At 51.9% G+C, this 24,901-nt stretch overlaps 1 protein-coding gene across 4 annotated transcripts in view; it reads right to left on the bottom strand.

The window, feature by feature from the left end:
• The window catches only part of ARHGEF9 (Cdc42 guanine nucleotide exchange factor 9), a 207,484-nt gene extending 182,910 nt beyond the window's left edge, over positions 1-24,574 (bottom strand). For 2 of the 4 annotated variants that reach the window (XM_064518085.1, XM_064518088.1), the window contains exons 1-2: positions 24,448-24,574; positions 1,281-3,301 (exon numbers count right to left, since the gene is read on the bottom strand). In XM_064518085.1, coding sequence (XP_064374155.1) covers positions 1,281-3,233 — 1,953 coding nt within the window. In that variant the 5' untranslated portion in view covers positions 3,234-3,301; positions 24,448-24,574. Of the gene's footprint in view, positions 1-1,280; positions 3,302-7,294; positions 7,551-24,447 lie in introns of those variants that run through there. The other 2 variants (XM_064518087.1, XM_064518086.1) reach the window with 2 other exon arrangements.
• Positions 24,575-24,901: the final 327 nt, after the last annotated feature.

The raw sequence follows: 24,901 nt of genomic DNA, 5'->3' as shown, positions 1-24,901 counted from the left end.
ACTGGGCACAAAACCTTCTCACCCATGAGAACCATGGTTGGGACACGTCGGCCACTGACAAGGAACAGGCTCATGCGACTGTTAGCACTCATCTTTTTCTGCTCTGTATGAAGAGGTACATGCTTGATGGGCTCAGAGTTAACAGGAGGAGACTATTGGCTTCAGGAGGCCTTTGCTCATCCCACATGTCTGACTTTCATATCCACGTGACTTCTGAGCTTTCCCAGTGCTACAAGCTGGACCGTACATATTTATAAGATCGAGAACCTGGCCCAAAATACAATGTCCACTTAAGGTTTTCACAATTTTAAGGGCTTTAGAAGACTTGTTTTAGGGAATGCACAGCAGGAACGCACTGCAGTAATTAGAGCCACAGTTTTCAAAGGGGTTGAATGCACTAAGCAACCACCATTACCCGCCTCTCAGTTACGGCTGGATATTTAACTTCCCAAAAGGTGATGTCATTTTGTTTAGAGAAAGACGCAAGACAGCTCTGACCAGACCTCGGGCCATCATGCAGTCACGTTAGCAAGGCATTTCACTCACACCACACACCAAGGCTTTCTGTCACAGGCTCAACACCAAAGTAATGAGGCCACACAGCTTCTGACAGGTTTGGAGGATGGAGAGAGCTTACTCCAACGTGCCAGAGAAACGATCTGATGAGCTCTACAAGAATTGGGCCATTTTTCTTTTCTCTTCTTGTACTACGTGTCAGGACCCTGATGTATGACTGGGATTCCAGGTGCTGTGGGATAACAAGCACCATCTAATAAACAGCAGCTACTGCCACCAGCACCGCTGCTTTCTTAGGTACCTCAGGACACAAGGACCACAGTGATCTCTCTCAATACAGTTTGTCCATCGCATGCTTTGAAATTCTGAACTTGCCCAAAGTGCTTTTGTTACAGGTTTCTACTTCAAACGAACTCAGTGCAGAAGGCAAAGCAAAAATAAAGGTAGTGCCTGGAAATAAATAAAGTTCTGCTACAGCTTTCTTCGAGGTGCATTGTTGTAAATGACACAGACAAAGGATCATAGCGGGAGCAGCTCTCAAGGTTCGTCTTAACAGCTCAGCGTCAACACCAGTTAAAAGGCTCTTCTTGGTCTGATATAAAATCTGTGTGTCTACTGCTATCGTTCATATGACAGTCTAATTAACTGAAAGCCCCAATGAGATGTATGTAAAAATACTTTCAAGTGAAAGCCGTCTTCATAAGAGATACTGTATAATAACAATAGGGTCTTATTGCTAGCGTAACAGTAAAGATTACTCATACCTTTCCATTGTTGAGCTTGCCAAAGGAGACGATTGTACAGACGTTCATTTGGAATGGATGGTGCATTTCATTGCAGTTAAAGTCATCCTCTCTGTCAGGTAGCTCTACAGAACTTTGTTCTACAGGTGAGCTTGTTCCATGCTTTTTGACAGGGTAATCAGTCTGCTCTAAAACTTGCTCTTTAATTGTTGCACATTTCAAAGAAATCACTGCAGAAAAGTCACGATGAGCAGCTGGAGAACTAGCCAGGTCCTCAGTACCCAGATTATTCACAGAAATATCTTGAGAACATGACAGCTTCCTGCCCAAGTCCTGTGTCTCCTGCGGGGTACTGCTCGTATCCTCAATCTCCAGTTCATCCATAGACAAGTCTTTCAAATGCAGCTCAGTATTTCTCAGGTCCTGCACATCCAGCTCTGTCTTTGAAAGCTCCCGAGCCTCTGCTGGAGAGCGATCCATGTCTTTGGTATCCACTAGAGCACAACCCACATCCTCAGTATCTAGTTCAGTCAGAGTCACGTGTGGAAATTGTGGCAGAGCCTCGGAGGGGTCTTGAGTATTTAGCATGGTAAAAGAGTCATCTGGAAGCTCTGGCAGGGGGGAGATGGATGGTTCTGGCCCAAAGGGAGAAAGGGATGTTTCATTAAAACTATCATTCTCGCTGCCCAGGGCAGAGCAGCCAATTTCTTGTGATACCTCTGGGTTTTTGCAATGCTGTGCAGGCTCCTTCCCTGTTGAACTCTCAGAACTCTGATTATCCCAGATGCCCGAGTCTGGAGACTGCAGAGATGCTCCCACCGTGCAGAAAGCCCTTGCGTTCTCATTCTCAATAACCAAGGCCTCTTTGTGGGAGGTGGCATCCTGCCTCCGGCTTCTGAAACTGGACTGAGGCCTTTTCTCATCTGGTGAAAATGCCCTTGAAGAGCCTCGCAACTTCCTAGCTGCCTCAGCAACACTGTTAAAGAACCTCACAACACCCCCAAAGTGAGTCGCTTTGGTCGCACTGTTTGATTTTTTTCGCTGGCTAAGATTCTCCTCACATCTCGTATCAAAGTCAAAATAAGAAGTAGAATTATCAGTTATATTTTCTAAGTTCTGGAAATTGGTTTCAACCCTTTGATCTGGAGGCTTTGAATTATCTTTGCTAGTTAATGAAATTCCTTTCAGATAGCTCCAAACATCAGAGCTTTTTCCTCTTCTGCTCTCCTGCGGGAGCACAATACACCTCTTTCGATTGTCCCCTTCTGTAATTGCAGAACTCTTAAAGTTTTCAAAATTCAAAGACTCACTCTTTCTAGCTGGTATTTTATGGCAGCTACTATCATTATCTTCGCTCTGTAATCTGACACTAATATCCCTGAGCCATTTATTTTCATTGGCATCAATTTCAGGAATGCTGATATTCAGCTCTACGTCTTCAAAAGAAGAATCCAAATCATCAATGTACCCTGCGTATGAGTGGCGGGAAGGCCTCTGACTCTCTCCCAGTTTCTTAACCCTGTAGACTGCTCTTTGCCCACTGGCATGATGGTCCTCCTCAGGGGCACAAGCAACCTGAACTTTGGATGCTCTCAAATCTACATTCTTAGACATGCTGGAGGTTCTTAGCTTTTTTAAGGACCTCACCCTGTCCATGAAGGATGTTTTTTTTTCTTCTGAGGCCTCGGAGGTAACTCCAAGCAGGATCATGGATTGGGGTCTTTTGTTGTTCATGGAGGAACCTTTCCTTCGACTAACAAAATTCCAGATCCGGTTGCCCTTGGCCTTCTTCTTATACCGGGGCGCTTCTTCCCGTTCATTCTGGACTGCAGCACCGGAGGTGCAGCGCTCAGCACCGCAGCTCTCCAATGCATCAGTACTCCCTTCCTCCATGTTTGCTTGGAAAACCCTGTTTGCATATCCATTTGGCACTATCTCAGGACCAGTGTGCTGGCAGCCCTCTCCAACTTCCATATCTCCGGCTGGCAAGCTGGTATCAGGTGTCACAGCTCCATTGTCTTCAGATTGTTTTCTTCATAAGACTTAAGGAAAAAGAATAAAGAAAGGCAATTAGCGATAGAAAGCTTTTTTCAGGAGACACATTTACTAAATCAAAGGTCAAGTCTTATCCCAGGGACAGCAGTGGTGGCTCTGCTACCGATTTCACCAAGGCTGAGATTTTGCTCCCAAACCGTATAAAGTTTAAAGCCACTCGACTCTGATTTAAATGACTGAAGTTTTAGTAACCGCAAATAAACTTCCTGAATTAATAAGGTCACCACAAAGTATACACAGATTACCATAAATCACATCTTGGTCTTGCAAATCACTAGGAGTCTGAATACACCAGAGTACATGACAGAGAGGGAAAGAGGAAATTACAGTAACATGTCCCCGTGCACGTAACTGTCATCTTCGCTAGCCCCATCTGCCAGAACTAACAATGCGCTCCTGATGAGCTCAGTCTCTTCGGGCAGGCATTCAAAGGAAAGCCAGGACGAGCCTTTTCCTGGAACCGAGGCAGTATCAGAACACTTCAATACCAGAAAACCCATGGAATATCCATGCCAGTTTTCCCAGTATATCTGTGACATCAGCGTGGGAATCCTTCGCTGGAAATGGACTGCTAACTGAAAGCTGTGAGGCTATCACTCAGCCCTTCACAAAATACACACGTTCCCTTCAAGCGAGTTCCAGCCTAAGCGAACAAGATTAAAACCACTGGCACCCAACGCACCAGCAATGGAAACCACTCCGCACCCTTTGTGGGAATACATCTGAACTGCTGATCCTGATCCTAAATTTTCCCTTCCAGCATCGTACCTCCTAAGGTGGTCCTGGGTTCACTGTCTACCTGTGCAGCATGCGCGACTGCATGCCCGGCACCAAACAGGGTTAAATTCCCTATCCCACCCGCAAGAGGGAAAAGGGAGCAAGATTAGGGACGAGAAAGGGTAGAGCCCCAGAGTCACAGGCTTGATCACGGAAGATGAGAACAGGCAGCTACACTGCAGCACTGACACAGAGCCAGGAAGCGCTCTCCCAGTCCGGCCCTTTTCACTCCGACTATTCTGTAAAAAGTTCCCACCTGATCTATAATGAAATTCATTATGTTCACTACTACTACTAAAACCAGGGTTAGTGATGCAATGGCTACCACCCTGGGGACCCTGTGAACATGGAAAGGCTCACCATTGCACTCAGTCAAACAAGCCTTGGCTTCTACTTTTCCACCACACCTATTTTCAGTGACCAAAGCCCACCAAGACCTCCGCAGACGGCAAAAGCACCGAGGACCCAGAGCACGTCCAAGTGAGTTGAAACCCTTCACAGAAACATCCTACCACCCTGCTTCTATATGAACCGCATCCCCCTGGCTTTCACTGCAGCTATGACGCACGGGCCACCCCAAGCATTTTTGGGCAGCAACAGTAATCAGGGTAACGAAGATGAATGTTTGTTACAAAGGTTAACTGTAAATAAAAAAGAAAACACCGGAATTTCAGCGTAAAGAAACTGTCTTCCACAGGCATACCTTTGCTCTGCTTTGGCCATATATTTACTCAACTCAGCGTCTTTTGTTAGCTTCACAATGGAGAGATCTTCAAAGATAATCTCCTTCCCCAGGCAGACATCTATATTGGGGCCTAAGCACAGACTAACCATCACTTAAACACTGTAATACAAATTTATATGGGATCTATGTCTTGTACCGGGTCACGTGGGGCTGCTCCTCCGTTGGGAGCTCCAGAGCCAGACAGATTCTCCTCATTCCCCAGGCTGTTCAGCTCACTTCGGGTCCACGAATTACGCACAGAGATCACCACTGCAATTTGAAGAATAACAAAAACTAAGCCGATGGGGGGATCCAGGTCCTGCCCAGGGCCGCAGAGCGGCAGCGGTGCCGTGCGGGGACCCGCCATAGCCGTTCTGCGGAGGAAGAGGCTGTTCCTCGCCCAGGTCCAGGTGGTTGGCTGAGGCGCATCACTTCACCCAAAAATATCCCTGTGTGTTTGCCCTATGAAACACCTAACGCCTCTTCCGGTGAGGAAAACCGTAGCTGTCAATCAAACACTGCGACCCTTCCACGTTACGGGAGCTACTCTGGTCTCTACCTGCTCCCTGCACCTTCACCCAAGATCTAGTTGTTCTTGCCACAGAAATGGTAGCCCTTAATTCTCAAAATTCACCTTCCTTTTTCAAGCGATTTAGGTTGACAAGTAAGTTAGGACTGCACAAAATCCCAGTCAGCTGACACCAGGCGTGTTACACAAACTTGTGTCTATGGCCACGATCCTCCTCCAAATTCCTTGCATTTTTTTTCCACTATCCAAATCTTTAAGAAAGCACTAGGCACTTTGTAGCTCATTCACGATTGCATAACATTTCCTTGGCAACAAGGCATTTCTGACATGAGACAGGTGGGTGTGATATCAATCCGGCTTCTTTTAGATGTGCTTTAGCAGATGGAAACAAGAGCAGAAATAACACCGTGGGGCCAGGTAACACCCGCTGAAGTTAGCAGTTTCTCATGGACTTAGTGGACACTGAATCAGGCCCAAGCATCCAGGCCTGCCTGTCACAAACTACCATGCAGGGACTGACGCTTTTTTGGGGCAATCTTGTTCTCCTGCGGTGGCCAGCAAAGATTCCCGTAGCAATTCTCCAGGTGTTATCCACAGCCGTAGCAAAATAAGGGTGTCTATGCACCCAAAGAAATCAGGGTAGTGAGGCTGGCTAGCAAAGAAGCAGCAATCACGAAAGGTCTCCTGGCCCAGGCAGAGCTTAGCTGTGTCAGGAGATAGTAAAAAACTCCTCGTTTAAAACTGGGCAATTCCAGCTACTTCCAAGGCCAGTAGAAAACAATTTCAGAACAATATTTTACGTCATAACAGCTCTTGGGCAATGAGTAGATGTATTTTATTGCAAGTTTGGCGCCGTAAAGCTGAAAAAATGACGTGTTAAAATGCTTAGCAGTTTGGACAGCTGTCTGGAAAGAGGACCTACAGAAGGGCTTCCAGGTGAAATATTTGGAAGGACTCTCAGAGCCATGAAAACTTTAAAAATTTAACTGAACCACAGCTCGTCATAGGAAAACATAAGGAAACATGGAGCAGATGTTTCAGGAAACTTCTTTGTGGTGGATGAACTTCATCAGCACCCAGAAGCGGCTCAGGGGCTGTAAATCAGAGCTCGTCTTGCACCGGCTCCATGTCAGACCTCCGAGCAGGGGGAAATTCCATTTAGCAGCGAAACCTGGCACCAGAGCAGCCTCCCAAAGAAGGGGGCAAGACTCCACCCAAGCAGCCCACGAAGACCATGAGGTCACGGAGACGCTACGCCTGCGACCCAGCGCGGAGCCACGCTGCCACCAACACGCTGCGCTCCCTGCATCGCAGCCGCAGGTCGGCCTCCCCTCCTGGGTACCGACGGGAGTACGTATGGATCCGCAGGGAGCCGGACGGGGGCAACAGCCAAACCGAAGATCCGTTGGCTTTGCTGTTCATCAGATCAGCTGGAGGAACACATGCCACGAGGAAAGGGCCAAGGGGGCAGGACTACCTCCTTCCCTAGCAACTAGATTTTTGCTGGAGCGAGCTTCTTTCGTGGTGTTTTTTTGAATTGTGACGGATAATGAGCATCCCCAATTAGATCTTACAATTCCAGTGTTATGCAGTGACTTTTCTTTCTCAGAAGACCAACTATATCCAGGCATCGGCCCAAAACAGTTTTTGCCCTTCACTCACAACCTGACACCATCAGCGCTGTCGAAGTTGGGTTCTGATCAGCCACCAATGACACACGCATCCGTTTCTTTTTTTACATGCTCTTTTAGTTGCAGGGCTGTCACACCAGGGTGGCACTGCCAAGACTAGCCCCCTCTCTGTGTCCACACCGCTCCCTTGCTGCAGATTCCCAGAAGCCACTGCCCCGCACATCTGCCAGCACAGGAGTTTGTTCGGTCCCTAAATCGCATCACGTGAAAGCACGCCAAGACCGTCGCCTGCTTAAGCTGCCAGAAAGCTTGCCCTTACCTTGTCCATCACCTGCTCCAGGCATGCTGAGGGCCACGTTTCCTTCCAGCAGGTCTAGAGGGCCAGCACCGAAACTGGAACAGCGGTGGGAGCTCACCTGGGCCAACAGCTACGTGCCATGATCTACTGGGTACGGGAGCGCACGGCGGGCTCGCCCCTTGGCCAGATACGCGTCCATGAGCGCTTCACGCAAGCAACGGCCGAGCCGCTTCCCTTCCCCTGCTCGCGCTTGGGGCAGCTCTCCAAAGCCCTCAGTCCATCGCTCGCCTTTCGGCAGCGCTAGATTTGCCTAAAACCCCACGGGGTGCCCCCAGCAGCACGAGGCGCTGCCGATTCGCGCTCGCCGAGCGGGGACCGCGCGCCAGGCGAGCCGGCTCTCTTGCGAGGCGGCACCGGGAGCTGGAATGCGCCCAGGGCCCCCGGGGACACGAGCTTCCACCCGGCTCTTCCTCTGCGGAATATAAAATAACAAACAACAAGGAGCCTTTGGCCATTGTTTGTCAGGGAAAGGGGGGCGGCGGGGACAGGGCACACGGCGGAGCCGGCCAGAAGGCATGGCTAAGCTAAGGAAGTCCTGCCTGGGCTTCAGTGCATCCGCTCCTCTCCAGGAGGGGCGGGGGGAGGCAGGAAGGAGAGAAAATAGAGAACAAATGATCCTATAACCCTTGAGAGAAACCTGTCTGCTCCAGGAGAGCGTATTTAGCTCCAGAACGCAGCGCCTCTTGCTATACAAAAGAAAAAGAGGAAAGAAAACCCCGCCAGTTCTTCCGTTACCATGTTCTACCACTGGAAAAATGGGAGGAAACAGATGTTAAGCTCTACAGTGTCAGGAAATTATCTCTTTCATGAGGGTACAGTTACCTCAGTGTATTTAGGTCAAATAAATAGCTCGAGAATCGTGACTTTTCCCCCTTTCTGTTTATGCCTTGGCAGACATCTCCTCGGGCGCTCTTGGTGCCGCTTTGAAGGACCAGCCACAAAGCGTCGCTGGGTTTTTCGCAGCACGTGCCCGGAGGCTGCAAGCCTTGACGCATGCCTTGAACCAGGCGCGCCTGGCTGCCGAGCGGCGGCCCGGGTCCGCCTGCCCAGCCGGGAGGTCCCCGCTTGCCCTGGCGCAGAAAGCCATCGGCACTGGGAATTGCTGCAACTCTGTGGTCCCTGCAAAAATTCAGGATCTCGTTTACAGGACAAGGAGGACTATTGGCTGCTATGCTTTGGCCAGGCATGGCAACACTGCAGCTCGTGTATTTATTTTTTAAACAAAGGTGGAAGGAACATGGACAAGAGACTTAAATGAAACATCTGTTAAAGGGATCTGCAGGCCTTCAGCAAGTGCTTTCACGGCTTTCCGGTGCTGGCTCCCCAAGGAGGGATGAGCCAGTGCCCATAGGAAGTGACCATAGAATTTAACCATGATTTTACATGCTCTGCAAAACACGTTACATGGGAAGTTAAAAATCTCCCATTAGGAGCAGGAGGTGGCCAGACGGACAGGAGATCAGCTTGAATCCCACTGCAGTCAGGAGAGGACAGACATTACTCATGCATTGAGTAACTACTAAGCAGCAGAAGTGAATCTGAGGCAACGGTCTATGACTGATGACAACCTACCAGAAGACTTGGCTCCTCGCGCACAGCAGCCAGTCTGTGCTGAGCCATCACGGCAATGCCACCATTTGCTAGGGCAACAGGCCATCAACGAAACAACCGCGCAGCAAACCTCGTCCTGACACAGCCCAGTTCACCCACCACTGCTGCTCAGGCAGCCCTAGCGTTGGACACCCTTCCCCTGTGAGGATGCGCTCAGGAAAGGCAAGCAAGAGCTCCCATGCGGACCAAAAGCAACTCCAACTGCACAAATAGCGTGCGTTTCCAACCACCTACACCGCACACCACATTCTTAAGTGCTTGCTACAACAGGATTTTCAGTGTTTTGCCCATAAAGTACAGCACAGGTGCTCCAAATCTGTGTGCACTGCGATTTGTGCTCCATGCAGGAGAGCTGGAGCTACAGCAGCATGTATCTGCCTGGTACGGTTTTCACTGGTTTAAGCCAAAGCTTTTACAGCGCTGGGACTGAATTTGTGTTTCTGTTAATTCAATATTCGCTGGGCGGATGGATGGATGCACAGACAGATAGCTGCACCAGTGTATTCATAAAGACGGAACTCAAAACTTCAGTTTGAGTAAATCAGCTCACTCATGTATAATTTAAACATTACTTCCTTCCCATTTCAGAGAGCTTTAGAGTCTATGTGATGGCTAAACACAATGAAATTAGAGCAGGCGACTCATTTTGCCTACAGCCAAAGGAGAGACAGAGTTGTTCAACTGCATCTGTCAGATAAACTGGACTCGGGCTTCTGCTGCCAAGGGTGGGACCAGCTCACTGCAAACATAAGCAGCTCCACGGGCATCATTAATCAGCGTGATGCCAGGAGAGGTACTGCGCCTTGTTCACAGTCAGCACCTGGCCCCATGTCGTGCTGGGCAGCTCTTTGCCTGCTGAGCCCTAAAATCTTCCGTCAAACGCTTCACTCATTCCCCCAGTGCCGGCCCAGAAAAAGGAGTCACGATCTAACCCACTGTGCAGAGCCAAGCAGGAGAAACTCAAAAACAAAACACAGAGGCATAAAAGACTCTGTTAATTGGAATCAAAAACTGCAGAAGGTTTAACATATTATTTCCTAGCAAGCCTAAATTTCAAGGCAAGGCCCTGCACAGAGGCCAGAGCGATGCTTAGCTTTGGCATCATACCTGTTGCTAAGTGTGTCTCTCCAGACCCACACAGCCGACGCATGAACGGCAGGCGAGACTCCCCCCTTGCCCGCTGCGTCTGCGTTGTGTTTACGGGGCACCATCTCCTGCAAACCTGCTGGCATTTCTGTAAGCCCTTGTTGCCAAAGAGTTTTGCTACACAGAAAATAAGAGTACCTAATATATCTGCAAGGATACTTTTTTTCCATTGACTTCCAGGATGCAGAGGAGCCCAGAAATAAAATGAGGGAGCCAGAAAAAAGAGTCATGTCCCAGAACAAGGTTATGCTTTGATGTGCGCCAGCTGTTTCCCCCAGATCTTCTCACTGACTGTGGCCTCCATAATATAGAAATGCCTGCAGTTAGATGTAGGTTATTTAGGCTGTTCTGTAGTCACCTGAAAGTAGTTAATTATACATAGAAAAAATTCATTATTGTCCAGTAGAAGTTGTAAGTATTCTCATACCATGGTGATGAACTGAAATGCAACTGTATAGGCAGATTTAGAGGTCTGCACTCACATAGACCTCATCAACGTCGCATGAATGATGTCAAGCCACTGGCTGCCACGCTTTGCTGGGATGCAAGGACTTGCCGATGCTCCTTACACGATGCTGCACTCCAAATTAATCAATTTAGGATTGTGACCCTGGAAAGCAGGGTCAAAAATGGAAACAAGAGCGGACTACCGCCCGTTGCTCCCCTCAGTCATTGCAGGCACCCCCCAGCTCAGAGGTCCACCCTGGGACACGGCCTCTCCTCAGAGGAAAGCAGAGATTCCTCGGGGACTTTACAGCTGTGACATTCCTCTGCAGCAAGACCATTAAAACCACTTTCCTTCTCCGAAATCTTCAAGTAAAAATGCACGGCCATCTGCAGTCTTAACTAAGAGCCCAAATCAGTAACAGCATTTAATTGTTTATACCTTGAGACAAAGATAGTGTCCGAATAATTGTCTATTGTATCCCAAAGACAGTACAGGAAAACTCTTCCCCTAGCAGGGAGCCTACGGGTCACACATGCTTCTGCCATAACATTTGCTATAAATAATCTTCTGTTGAGCAAAGGGTTGTGCTCCTTACAAAGTGCCGTACGGCAGCCTCCGAGCTCCTATCAGTTTGAGCCATTAGCTCTCCCCAGAGAGTGTATATCCTACCCTATTGTTCCTGCTAAAATGTTTGAAAGAATTATTTTTTCCTTGCTTCTTTTGTTTGGGGAGTTTATTTATATTTCCTCTTTGACATGGAATTACTACCAGAAGAAAAATAACTGCCACCTCACCAGGCGGCTCACCAGTACCAATATTGAAATTAGGTGTGGAGGGTCACATTCGTAGGTACATTGCCATAGTTACAGCCTTTGCAAACTGTGTTTCTGCGCTAATGCATGTGCGGTGTATTCAGCCCAGGAGCAGGAACAAAGCGCCGGGTGCTAAGGACGGCCCCAAATTCTCACGCGGAGGCTGTCGAGGCACGCAGCAACTGGTTTCGCCCAGACGGTTGAATTATTTCAGCATATTACTCAGCAGCTCCTTTACACTGCCCTGGCGACATCAAAAGCCATCTAACGAGTACCTAACCGCCCCTTCTAAGTCCTACTTCTACTTCCAGACAGATATCAAGTGACCTTCTCAGGCAGCTTTAGGGCTGGGATTCCCCCCGTCTCAGTTTATAGCACAGCGCTTGAAGGCAAAGGGGAATGAAGGACACCTCCTTTAAAACAGACACAGCGTAAAACTGCACGGCTGGGCCACCGATCTGCTGTAAATTCCCCAGGCACCACACTGTGGACAACCTCCATTCGTCAAGCAGAGCCCTCAGCCTAGAAGGTGTGGTATAGCCTGACCAAGCGCGGAGATTAAATTGGTGGCAACTGTAAGACTGAAGCCCAGGGCATCAGATTTACAAGCTCCATTTCCTCAAGCTCCATTTCCTCAAACTGCAAACACTTGCTTTAAAAGTAAACTTCTGCACTGTCTTTGGTGACAATCTACCAAATTTTTAAGTGCCCAGAAGTCTGATGTCCCAAACTTGCACAGGTCAACGGCACACACGCTGGGCATTTGGGCACTACCACATCCAGATATTTGGTTCCAAGTCACGAGGGTAGAAGTTCCCACAACTCTCTCATAACCCTGCAGAAGCCATGAGGTCCCTCCAAGACTGGCAGACATCCCTCTCTTCCCTCGCACCCTCCCCAGGGACAAATGGCTTGCCCACCTGCCTTAGTGCCCCGCTAAAAAATCCTTATTTGCGTCCAGTGTCATCGCACCCCGGTGCCCGTGACGTTGCAGCTGGCCCCCTTTGGTGCACACGGCGATTGCTTTGCAGTAATTATCGGTGGGCATTTTCACGGTGGGCATTTTTGGTGATGAGTCTGCCATTGGCGTAGGTGTCCGCTGTGCTCATGGAGCCCGGTGACCTGTGGTTTCCTCTGGCCGGCGCAGGGTCCCCGTGTGGGTGCTGCACCCCGAGGAACCGCTGCTCTCTGACGCACACCGGCTGTGCCAACCTGGCGCTGACGTTAAGCCAAGCGAGCAGCTTCACAGCCTCCTGCACGGCCCCACGAACGGATCCCGCCTGGACGGCTGCACCTTCTCGCAGACGTGGCTTTTCCCTGCAAAAGGGGCCCGTCAGCTCGTATCGCTCGTACGCCAGAGCCCTGCTCGCGCCAGTCCCGCTCGGCTGGGCGACGGCAGCAGGAGCCGTGTCTGAGCATAGAGAAACAACATCACATTCGATTAGCGTCATCACCGGCGAGCTTTTTCATCTCTGGGCTGTCTGGGGCCCTCCCGCGCGCTCCCGACTGCTCCGACCAGAGCCGCGCATGGACGGACGGCCGCCCAAAGTGCTGCGGGGCCACGGGCAGCCGGCTCTGCCTTCCCACGCCGTCACCTGCCCGGGCTGGTCTCAGGTGCCCAAAGACCCTGACACCTTGCATGATCCCATGCTTTGGTGCAGACAGGAGCAAGGTTTTCCCTTCCACCCCCAGCCCTGGAGTGTGACACTGCATCCACCCCATACCCCGGCCAAACCGACACGTGCTCCAGCTCTCCCAGCTCGCACCCCGGGGCAGAGGTTATAGTTTTATGGAACCTTTTGAATGGTAAAAAATGAAGTTCTGCCCCTTTCCATACCTCCAAATGCTTCTTGCTGCCCCAGCAATCACCTTACCTATAACAAGGCCGAGAAGCGGATCTGACTGCAAGTCAACACAGGATTTATCTCCAAGGACAACCCCGGCCCACCCACATCTTCACCCCTGCTTTGAACGCCCCAACAGCCTGGGAATACATGCAGGCGACCTGTGGGCTCTGCAGGAACTTGCATGGCGTGGACATACGAACGCTGTTGACTATCAGGTGCAAAAATCCCAAAGGGATGATGTACCGGATAGGCCAGCCAAAATTCCCGACGTGGTACAGCGTCCACCCAACAACGATGGGCGCTGATCTCCGGGCCACAGCCGAGCAGGGCCGTGCGTCAGCTTTGCGTCTACAGTAACACACCTACTGCCTGGGAAACGAAACGGTAGATGTTTCTGCCGGCACGCACTCCACCTTTGGCGGCACAGGCCCAGCCAAGGCACGCTACCTCGTGTTTTCTTGATGATAAGGTTCAAATCCTGCTCGGCCAGTGCCAGGGATCCTCCCCCAGGCTCCCGACTTGCCCGTGCACGCCGGCAGGGCAGGCCCGGCTCCAGGTCGCCGGCGCTGCCAGGGCGCTTGCGGCTCTTCCCAAAAGCTGCCGTGTTTTCTGGTTGCTACCGAAGCGCTGGCGGCTTTTATTCAGCTGGAATCTGCACTCGCTGTTGAGGCAAAAATCGCTTTGGCTTATGGACCGTACGCTCGACTTTTGCTATGCGCTGTCGCGATGCTTTCCTTCCCGCGGCAAAAGGAACTGGCTCTGCCCTACATACACATATCACTCCCTTGAAATAAAAATCCTTTAAGGGGTCAATCCTTCCTGTTCATCCCACTGGAGAAGCCTCCAAAGAGGAGCTTAACACCGAATTGTGGTCACATTCAACCAGCTCAACATTACAAGGACACAGGCTACAAAACAACTGTGCCGACATCCGGATAAAGATGCTAATTACTTCCAGCAGGGCTAGCAGTCCCAGGTGCACCTTCCCACAACGGTGGTGAGGCATCATCCACAGCAGCAGCGTGGAGAAAGGGACACTTTGTTCCTCACGGAGGAGACAAGAGACATACTCAAAAACATGGAGGTGTCCAGAAGAGATCGGGGGCAAAACTTGGTTCCTGCAGAAGCCTGGAGGAATCTTCATTCCCAACAGGTCCTGGGCTTTACCCTTAATTTCTGGAACCGCACGCAAATGAGAGAGACAGGCCCCACCGAAGGCACAAGAGCTCCACGTGTGCACGGGCGCTCCCAGACTGGCCCCGATTTCACAACCACCCGCAGCAAGAAAATCGAGAAAGCCGACACTGTCAGCGTGACCAAAGTAATCTCCCCGTCACTCTTCCCGATCGCCGTGTCTTTCAAAGAGCTGCCACCGGCACAGGCGTTGGTCCCGATGGCAGCGGGGCGACGGCACGGATGCAGGAACGCGCTCAGCCTGCAGCCAGCCAGCCCTGGCTGAGCTCAAGGCCCTGCGTGGGGAAGCACAAGGTAGCAAGGGAAGCACCTGCAAACCCAATTAAACGCAGCCTTTTTGATCCTCATGTCAAAGGTGAACACCCACTTTCAGTTTGTTTTTAACCCCAAAAGAAGGCGGTGTTGAACGTTCCCCCTAAGCCGCAAATCCCATCACAGACTTCCTGCTTCCCACGCCCCAACGTCAACAGCAACGGGGGGGGGGCAAAGGAAGAGGCAAACGAATTAAGCATCTGATTTTGGAGCATTTATTTGTGGCACGCTTTTGATTGCTTCTGTCAGAGCATGGCATCCCCTTTCTCGCACAGGCCACTCTTTTGAAATGCAAGCACTAAAAGCTGGGTGAGTCCTTACAGAGGGGAGGTCCACATGGGCTGGGGAGGCGGTTGGGTCCGTCACCCCTCAGCCTAGGTCATATGCTGAACACGAAGTTCTGGCCCATCGCTACAGTAACGTGGCTACGTCGCCTCCAGGCCAAATCCGGCCGTCATTCATCCCGCTCACACCACGGTCTGCCCATATCCTCACGTCTAGAAATAGCAGTCCAAGCAGCATGAGGCTGAAGCCCAGTTTATTAACACCACCAGATTGACACCAGGCTCCAAAGCGCATTTCCTCACTGGACTCTTTGCTGAAGAGCTTGTCCCGGCTTGCTTCTTCTCTAGAAATTCGCCTGCACACCTTGGGAAACGTTCACAGGCTGCCCACCTCTCTACGAGAGGCCTAACCACAGCTCCCACGTGGCCACGTCCTGACCGTCACAGCAGGCACACCGCATCTTCAGTATAAACATCATATTTCCCCTCTTACGTGCTCAAACGTGGATTTAGCTACCTGAATTAAACTTGAGCTTGGGATCTCAATATTCATCCTTGCAACGTATTTATACTTGTGGGGCAGAGGGCATATAAAGAAATGAAGAGCTGAAGCACAGAGGGCCTTCTCCAAGATCACCATTCAGACAGATGGGGTCTCCAAAGACAACCTTCTGCCTCAATCCCCAGATCCTTCTGCTCCCAGCAGAAGACACACCTTCTTTCACAGGTGTGTTTGAAGGGAGACGGGCAGCGTTTTCACGTTTCGGGATGAAGCTCCAAGGAGGAGGTAGCAACCCACGTCTGTGTGCCTTGGCTATGGCACTGGGCAGATCCACAGCAGAGTTGTCCTGCAGCATCCTCCAGTACCGCTGTTCCTCAAAAGAAACATCGCCGCACTTTCAGCTCTTGTTAAATGTGTTTATGCTCTAGATGTAAATGAAAGGGAAACTTTCCAGCAATCAAAGCAAAGCACCTGGACTAATTATCACTAGAAAAGTTCAAGCCTGAAACTAAATGGATATACTGGCCATACTTACTACAGACAGCTTAAGTGGCATTGCCCTAGTTCTCTATGGGTGCAAAGCCCACGGATTTCAATCAGAGGAGTGTTAGGACTAGAAAACATAGGGGTTGTATATAAGCCTGTATTTCCCCCTTTGCTCTGGAAAACAATAGATGCTTCGGAGGAAGAGGCAAGAACTTCATTAATGAGTAATTACAGAATAATCTTTGCCTGGGAGAAAATTGTTTCTAGTTTTCTCAAACACAGGCTGGCTTATACCTTAAAGTGTATTATCTTCCTTTTATACAACTATTTTATCTAATGCAACTCCTTACCTTAATAAAAGTTCATTAAAACCTTTGGCCGTAACTCATTATGGCAATGAAGAAGTGCAGACCAGAGAGGCCAGAAAGCCAAGGTCTGCCGTTGTGGGGAAATCAGTCACTGCTGTAGCAGCATCCCAGAGCGAGAAAAATCCAACCACCGAGGAGTCAAAGGCAAAGAGGCGCCTGTAGCACCGAAGGATCCCTTCAGCAGCTGCCGTCTACAAGCACAGGCGCAGAGCTTTGCTAAGGTCTTTGCTAAGGTCAAACAAAACTCCTCTTCATGTGCCCCCTCTCCCTCCTCCTTCTCCTGAGCTGCGGCGAGGCGCATCTCACCCCCAAATCTCGCTCTGCGTAAGGCAGCAGCGCCTGACCCCACGCCCCAGCGACCGACCGCATTTTCCCCTCTTTTTCGCTCCTCTTCACAGCTGACAAGTGGCTCCAGTTTGAGTTCATCCACTCGAAAGGATTGGGGGGAAAAAAAAGCAAGCTGAAGTGTTTTCATGATCTATCTTCATTAACATTAAAAATATTTAAGGCTTAAAATCTTAAAAATCTTAAAATCTTCCTCGGCAGTGCCGGAAACCCAAATAACGGCAGCATCATCTCTCCAAGGGAAACAAAACGAAGCTGATAAAGCTTTCTGCCCAAGCTGATGCTGTAGTTTCACAGAAGTTAAAGGCAACATAAGCCAGCAAAGCCACTAATAAAAGTGGCCTTGCCCTTTGCTCCTCGTGCCTGGTGCCTTATTCCTCGCGCCAACGCACATCTGTGCAACTACACGGGGAAGCAGGTGGAAGATGCAACCAGGATTAAAACAAATCCATGCAACGGCCAGCTTAGACAGCCTGTAACGGACCATCAACGCGCAGCCCTTGATGGAGCACAACCACCACGTGAAACAGCAGCAACGCCAAAAAGAAAAAACAAGAAGGACAAAAAAACAAAACAAAAAAAACAACTGTGGGAGGTTAGTTTCTTAAAGTGAGAAAAGAAATGCCAAAGTTGCTTTCCTTGCAATCTGCAGGGACAATCTGTTTATCGCTCTCTGGACACCTCGTGCCTCTTCTTCCGCTCTGGCCTCGCAGAAGACAGAAGTTGAAATGATCTACAGGGACCTGCTGGACTTCGGAAGAAATAGCTCTGACTCCCGTCAAACAGGAGACGAGCACATCTTCCATGCAAAACACTCCCCCAGGCTGTAGAGCTTCCCGGCGCTGGAAATTGCACGCCATTTCCCTAATTCTGCCAGAAAAGTGTCCAGCTTTCTGGGGAGCGTGAGGTATACACGCAGCACTGACCACAAATAAAACATAGCAGCATCAGCCCAGCATCCAGGCCACGTCCGAGATGAGGGCACCACGTGGAGCCTACTCAGTGTCAGAGGACAAAATCATCTGGCAGCGAGAAACGCTCCCTGAAGGCACGAGGCCTCAGCTGGAGAAGAGGACTTGCGGCTCTCTCCCAGCTCCATGCGGGAGAGGTGGTGAGAAGCCTGGCTGCAACCTCACTGAACACTACCGAGGGTCCAGCGTCCACCAGAGAACTGACTCTCTGCCATTTCGATACCTCTTTGTGCCACAACGGCCTTCACGGTCAAAGTCTTTGGCCCCCAACAACTCTTTTCTTCGGCAACTCAGCAGATCACTCATGGGAAACACCGTCTGAAGGAGACCCAAGCCTTCTGGAGGCCCTACAGGGACTGCACTGGGATGCTTTTTTGTCATCCCTATTCTTACAAAGCCTAACCCGCCACACGTCCGCGGTTTCGTGCCGTACATGCCCTTTGCACACAGTTTGCTCTCTGTCTAAATATAGCGCAGCTTATCCACAGACAGCAGGAAACAGCTCCTCCGGGCCGGCCAGGCGCTGCCTTCGCGGCTGGGACATCACGGCGTGCCGCTGCGGCTCCTGGAGAAAGCAGAACGGTAGGAAATACGGGATCTTCCACAGGAACCCAAGATACCGCACGTCTGGGATCTGGGCAAAACTTGCGTAGAGTTCATCTCAGGCTGAAGCCCACCAGAAGAGAAGCTCCTACCTGTAGCAGTGCTTAGATCAAAAACCGCCAACCCCAGTTCTGGGGCTCCAGAGACCAGCAGGCAGGTACGGAGGAAATGCTGCCGGGACAGGGAGAGACACCCATGGCCAGACCAAAACCGGCAAGTTTATTCCCTGATCCAGCTCGAAATAGCATGGAAAGATCTGAGGTCCTAGGAAAGGAGGAGGCAGCAGGGCAAGCGCAAGGGAAAGTGTTAGAATAAGATGGGAGAGAAAGTGGCTATCAGCTGGTTTCTGCTGGGGGAAGTTTAAGGGCTAAGGAAGGGCTGTAAAAAGTCATCCTGGGAACTGCTAAGCCGACGCTCTCCCTGCCGGGACAGGGGAGCGCCCCGGAGAAACCAGCTGTGCCTACAAAAGGCTCTTATCGCTCAAGCCTGGAGGAGCAATAACAGGAAGAAATTGTTTTGGCAGGACTTACACCACGTAACGTAAACTCCCCAGCCGCTGCTGTTTAAAATCCCATTGGAAAGCACGCGCACGCGCCGCTGTCCCCGCCGCGGAGATGCCGGGCTTCGCCCAGGGCTACAGCCCACGCGATGGCCGCCCTCGGGGAGCAGATGGGACCTCGGGGCCATCTGCCAGCCGCCGCTCCTGGACGCGGAGCTCGAGCTGGACCCGGCCGTAGCGCGGCACCAGCCGAGGAACCTCACGCAGGCAGCTGGATGCTCGGCGCGGTGGCTTCCCTCACTGGGGCTGCGAGCCAAAAAGAAACGAAAAACCCAGCGAGGGGGAGCCGAGAGCGCCTGGGAAGGCAACTCGGGGAGCAAGGGACCAGCCCTGCCGCGAGCGGGGACCTCGCAGGCTGCAAAGCCACCGGCTTTTGCCAGCGCACCGAGCGGGAGGCTGGCGGCTCGCGAGGGTGAAGAACAGCATTTTGCAACTTGGATAATGCAGCCTGGGAAACGCAGGCTATCACCGGCGAGCATCGAAGCCACAAAGATTACTGCAGGAAAAAACAAAGTGGAAGCAAGCACGTGCAGCACTCCGTTGCTGGGATAAGAAACTGAGGCACGGACAGGTTAACAGCCACAGCCTGCCGCACAGCTCTCAGGCGGGCTCTAACCGCCTGTCTGTGCAATCCCGGCCACATCTTCTGACGTTTCAAAGCCAGGGTTTTGGTGGGGTTTTGGGACCCAAGACGCCCGGCTGCAGCGCTTTTGGGCGACGATCATCGTTTTCGCTTGGTGTCTGCCATGCATCCCCCCTGAGCGGCACCGGGCAAAACTGCAAGTACCCAGGGTCATGGTGAGAGATCGTGCCGTGGCTCCGGTTTCACTCCAGATTTTCGTCAACCCCGAGGACTGCTGCGAAAAACCCGAGCAGCAAGTCTGAGCAGAAACCTGGCGACACGGGGTTCCTGCGTGAACACCCTGCGTGCCAGCACTGACTTGGCACCGGGGTGGGCTCGGACCCCCAGACTGGTGACCGGAGCCAGCTAGAAGTTTTCCGACGTGAGCAGAAGCCGAATCCTGCTCTGGCCCCAAACAATAGGGTCCGTCACAATGGTGCAACCAGAGCTTCCTGCGCAGGGGAGCACGCCGGCTCCAGCGAGCAAACGCCGCGGGAAAGCGCTGCCCCGGGAAAGGCAGCTCTGCAGCACGTCCGGGCGACGGCTCCTGCAGACACCGCTCCAGGCCCGGGCCAAAGCAGAGGAGCACCACAACCAAGTCCAGTCCAGAGAGCAGGCAAAACCGCACTAACGCTTCGAAACAGAAGCCGCTCGGCCTGGAAATGGCCGTGGATAATTAATTACCACACCAAGCCTTTGGCAACATCTGGATGCAGCTTTCTCTCACGGGTATTTCGCTACCCTGCACAGCCCTCGTGAAAGCACCGCGCCGGAGCGGCCGCGATTTAGCAGACTTTGATCTCAGCTGGTCTGGCGTGAACCTGCACATCATCACCGCCGGCGGCCCAGCGCCGAGAGCAGAAGGCAGGTCCTCCCGGAGCCGGCCGCGGACGAGGCACGGAAAGACCCGCCGCCACTTGTGCTTTGCGTCCGATGCCAAGATGAGCGATGGTTTTGGAAGTGCTCTGCTGCAATCCCCAGAGGTCTCCAGCACCTCCGGGAGATGCGCTATGGAGGAAGCCTTCACGACACGTGGTGGAGGACCACTGTGACGCGCAACGTGGACCAAGCTGCTCCTCGAGGGAGCGAGAAGCCAGCCCACCTGCTGGTAACCCGGCATCCCGAAAGGCACCAGCGCCAGAGGGACCGCGGGGTCCACAACCCGCCTTTTGAAATCGATGGTGATTTGCACTAGCGTGATCTGGCTGGGATCAAGGCAAGCAACGGGCACCTCAGCAACCCGTTCAAAAGGAGGAAGATGAAGTCCCGCGGTCGAGGAAGACCATCTACAGAAGCAGTGAGGCCCTCTTTTCAGAGGGGAAGAGCAGAGAAACTAAGGACAAGAACATCAGAGCAGTGTGAAACTCCTGGAGTCAACTGACATCAAGGAAGCTGTTTACTGGAAGATATTTGGAAAATGCATTTTTAAATGGCTTAATTGAAAGCTCCAACGCCACTCAGAGATTTTTCATTTCTAATGAACACATGATGGCCTGCAGGCTGTAGCAAGACAGGCGGCTGGTGTCACCACGCTCACGCAGAGAGCTCCCAAGCCCGTTCTCTGATGTGTAGGTGAATAATTTTGTTACACCATGAAACCCATCCCCCGGGGGAAGCCAAGGTTTATCACGGAGGCGGTGGTTTGCAAGCCTCACACGCTACTGAAATTCTTTACAATGCTTATAATTTGCCAGGAGGGGACATTTTACAGCTGAGGTTTATGGATCATGTACTGTAGAAGAAGAAACCTATAGTAAGTCTGTCATTTAATGGAGAATTAATGCTGTGTCCAAACATCTGCAATGAGCAGACATGCAAACCTCCTTTCCACAGACAGCCATGCTCTATCAAGATATTTATTTAAAGTGAAGATAGAGAAAGACGCTAACGAACGCGTGTGCATATACCAACTCCTCAGCCTTCTCCGTTCACACCTGCGTGCATTTTCTGGACCCTTCTGGGTCAAACAAGCGTAACGAATCCCCCAAAATAAAGCCTCACCAAAATCAGCAGTTGGGATGCTTATAAATTTGGCAGAGACCTGGCACGTGGAGGAGCCCCAGTGGAAGCAGCAATTCATGTCCCGGGGGCAACAACGGCCGTCCAGGAGCAGCGCTAACCAAGGCAAGGTCAGAGCCTTCGTCCATCCCACACCACAGTAAAGACCATGAAAATGCAGTTATCCACCACACACGTGCGTTTTCCAGTGGGGAAGAGCAAGCACAAGCTGCTGCCGGGCTCTCCGAGGCACTGGGGCTTTGGGGGCAGGCACCCAAACGCCCCTCGGGACAACCGATCAAGCAGCACAGAGCGGGACTGGACCAACGTACTGTGGACCAAGCCTCAGCAGACGCCGAGCCACCATCCCACAACAATAAATCTGCTCAAAAACATGGAAACAAACAGCCCACTAAAAAATTCCTTTAAGGTACTTTCAATGTTTTTACTCCCCCCACCTCTTTTACCTGTGTTATTTATGGCAGACTTTAAGTGAGGCTCAGTAATTTTTATTAAATCATCTAATATTCTTGCAAAAATTGAGAAAGTCTCCAAGATCGCGAGACCTATCGGTGAGGCAAACAAACATCCAGCCAAATACAGGTAGGAGTAATTGCTCCAAGCGTAACCAGGTTGCCGTAATTAGCTCAGCGGTTTCCAGCTCCTGGTCCTCAGATCCCTGGGATTTCACAGACTGCTTCTAAGAGGGCTAAGTAAGATAACTACGAGAGCAAACCAATTCTCACGCTGAAGTTCATCCCAGGCTCGTCTGCAGTTTTCATAGGCGCCTGCAAGCTGGAAGGAATTAAAACCCGCAGAATAGGATGGCTGAGCGCAATTAGCACTGAGGAGGCCAAGAGGTGAGAGCAGGAGGAGAGGGCAGGAGCCGCTAGTGCTCAGGGAACCAGAGAGAAAGAGGCAGCGTCTGCAACAGGTATGGGATGAACCGCAGGTGGAATAAAGGAAATTCTGCAACAGGCCAGAAAATCATCCTGTCGCACCCATGATTTTTAGCATCCAGTAGCACAAACTTTAGCTTCCACCCTCATCTTTTCCGGGCAGTTTTGCACAGTGCTTCCCGATTCCCGGGAATCCGTCCCGTGGTTCCCCTGGAGCAGACAATGTTTTCCCACTTCCGCCGTCCGCCTGCCTACGTGCACGCGCTCGTCCCCTCGCACATGCACCTGCTTCTTCCCCTTTACCTGATCGGCCAGACTTTCCCCGTTTGCCCACCGGGTCCTCGAGGGGAACGCGCCGAAGTCCCGCCTGCACGAACGGCGGCCGCCCCTCGGGGAGCTCAGCCAACGCGAAAGCCAACGGCGCCGCCGGACTTCGGGACGGGCCTTTTGCCGGCGGATGGGGAGGAAATGCCACCGCGGCCAAAGCCTCCGTGAGAGCGGGCGCTGCGGGGAAATGAGCTCAGCGGCACGCACCTGAGCCCAGCGCGGCTAGCGGTAAGCGCTGGAGCTGGCCCCAGGGACACGGCGGCCGCCAAAGGCGCCGGAGGCTCATCTCCTGCCCCGTGTTCACCAGGTTGCACCGAAGGCGGCAGCAGGAGCCTCTGTCCTCGGGCCGGCGGTGAAACGGCCTCCCCTGCATCCCCCCGAGCCCGGTGTGCACCTCTCCTCCCCGACCAGCCCGCGCGGCCGCTCCCCCTCGCCCTAAATCACACGAACTCATTCCACCTGCAAACACACATGCACCGGCCTTTCACACCGCGATAAGGAAACCAGCTGGGGCAGCAGAAATTTGGCATTCCCAGCCCATATCTATTCTTTTGTCTCATCAGGGAGCAAAATCCGCTCGTGTTAGCAGTCCTGCCAGCCTCGGCGCGCAAGCAGGCCTGAGCAGCCGTCTTCGCTGCCAGCCTCCAGCAACGCTCCTATCCAGAGCAAGACAAGTGAGCTTCGCTGCAACAGGGGTAATCCTGGCACTCTCTCTTTTAATTCCCCCGATCAATCCAGATACCATGGAGGGAGGGACCGGCATTCCAGAAATACTTGATTTAAACAGTTACAGCAAGTTTGGACCAATGCACCATATCCCACTTTAGGCGTTAACAACCTCCACGCAACGTCACCACCGTGCTGCAGAGCAGCCCCGGTTCAAAACCGACCGGTGCCGACTTCCTCGCGAACCGCGGCAAGTCGATTTAGGGAGAAACAGCAAGCTGTCACCTCTGGAAAGAAAGTGCTGTTCCTTGTCCTATAATAAAATCACAGGGAGGAGCAGGAAGGTTATATCAGCTATTAATTACTGCATTTTGAAACAGCTCATCTAATAAACATTAAGGTGCAAAACAAAACCACAGGGGTGGAGAGCTGAACATGGCACCTAACAGGAACCCTCCGGCCAGATCCAGTAAACACATGAGTAAGCCTTTCGCACCGAGGTTGCCCCATCAGCTTCACCGGCACTATTCAAATCAGTAAGAATTGAACCATCCAAGCCAAAAAAACACTCATTACAGCCAAGAGAAACACTCTCCTGGACTTAAACATACTTTGAATCAGCCTCGGTGAGTAATGACCTAATTCTTGGGCAGTTCACCCAAGTGAGTATCAGGCATAAGCTGTTGAAATCAGATGTACATGTACAGTGGGAAACAGAACCAGACTCTGATCAGAATCTGGCCCCATGTAGCAGCTATCTTGTTTAATTTAAAGTTGTTACTTCCTCAGCGGCTCAGACAGACAAACAGGACGAGAGATTTGCATTAGCTTAAACCGTACAGACTCCTGCAAAACTAACATGGACTTTGCTGCTTGGTATCCACTGACAGTTGCATTTGACCACACTGCTCAGAAAGCGAATGTGGAGGGGAGGGGGGAGCCCATCCCGCAGCTTCCTACTCGGCAGAGCGGCATTATTCGTGCATCAGCCGCCAGCAACACAGAGCAACCCGATCCACTCGCGAATATTTTTTTCCCCTGCTAAAGTCCCAGTTCTGACAGCACCAAGCTCAGGCCGAGCCCCGGGAGCCCCCGGCATCACCCTCTTTCCTACCTTAGCACATGGCCTCTGCGCAGCCCGCGAGGAAAATCCCGGAGGGGGAAAAGGAAAAAAATACAAATCTCCTCTTATGTCTTCAAGTTGCAAAGTTTAAAAAAAAAAAAAAAAAGCGCTTAATGGTGCAAGTTACTCAGCGCCAAAGGGGGGGGGGGGGAGCGGGGCTCCGGGCCCCCGCGGGAGCCGCCCCGGCCGGCCGCGCTAGGCGAGCGGCGCCGGGAGCCGCGGCGGCGGCGGCGGCGCGGGCTGCCCCGGGCTCGGCCGAGGGCCAGGGCCGCGGCCGCGCCGCCGCCGCGCAGCGCCGGGGACAGCGAGCGGCCGCCCGCCGCCGCGCATCCCCCGCAGCCGCGGTCCGTGGGGCCGCCCGGCGCCTGCCGCTGCGCCCGGGCGCTGCCCCGCCAACGGGGCCGGGGAAAAAAAAGAAAAAAAGAAAAAAAAAACCCCAGAAATA

Source organism: Dromaius novaehollandiae, chromosome 11 (assembly GCF_036370855.1).
Source record: "Dromaius novaehollandiae isolate bDroNov1 chromosome 11, bDroNov1.hap1, whole genome shotgun sequence".
NCBI lineage: Eukaryota > Metazoa > Chordata > Aves > Casuariiformes > Dromaiidae > Dromaius > Dromaius novaehollandiae.
Note: the sequence above shows the minus strand (reverse complement) of the source record. Positions and strands in the feature narration are given on the sequence as shown.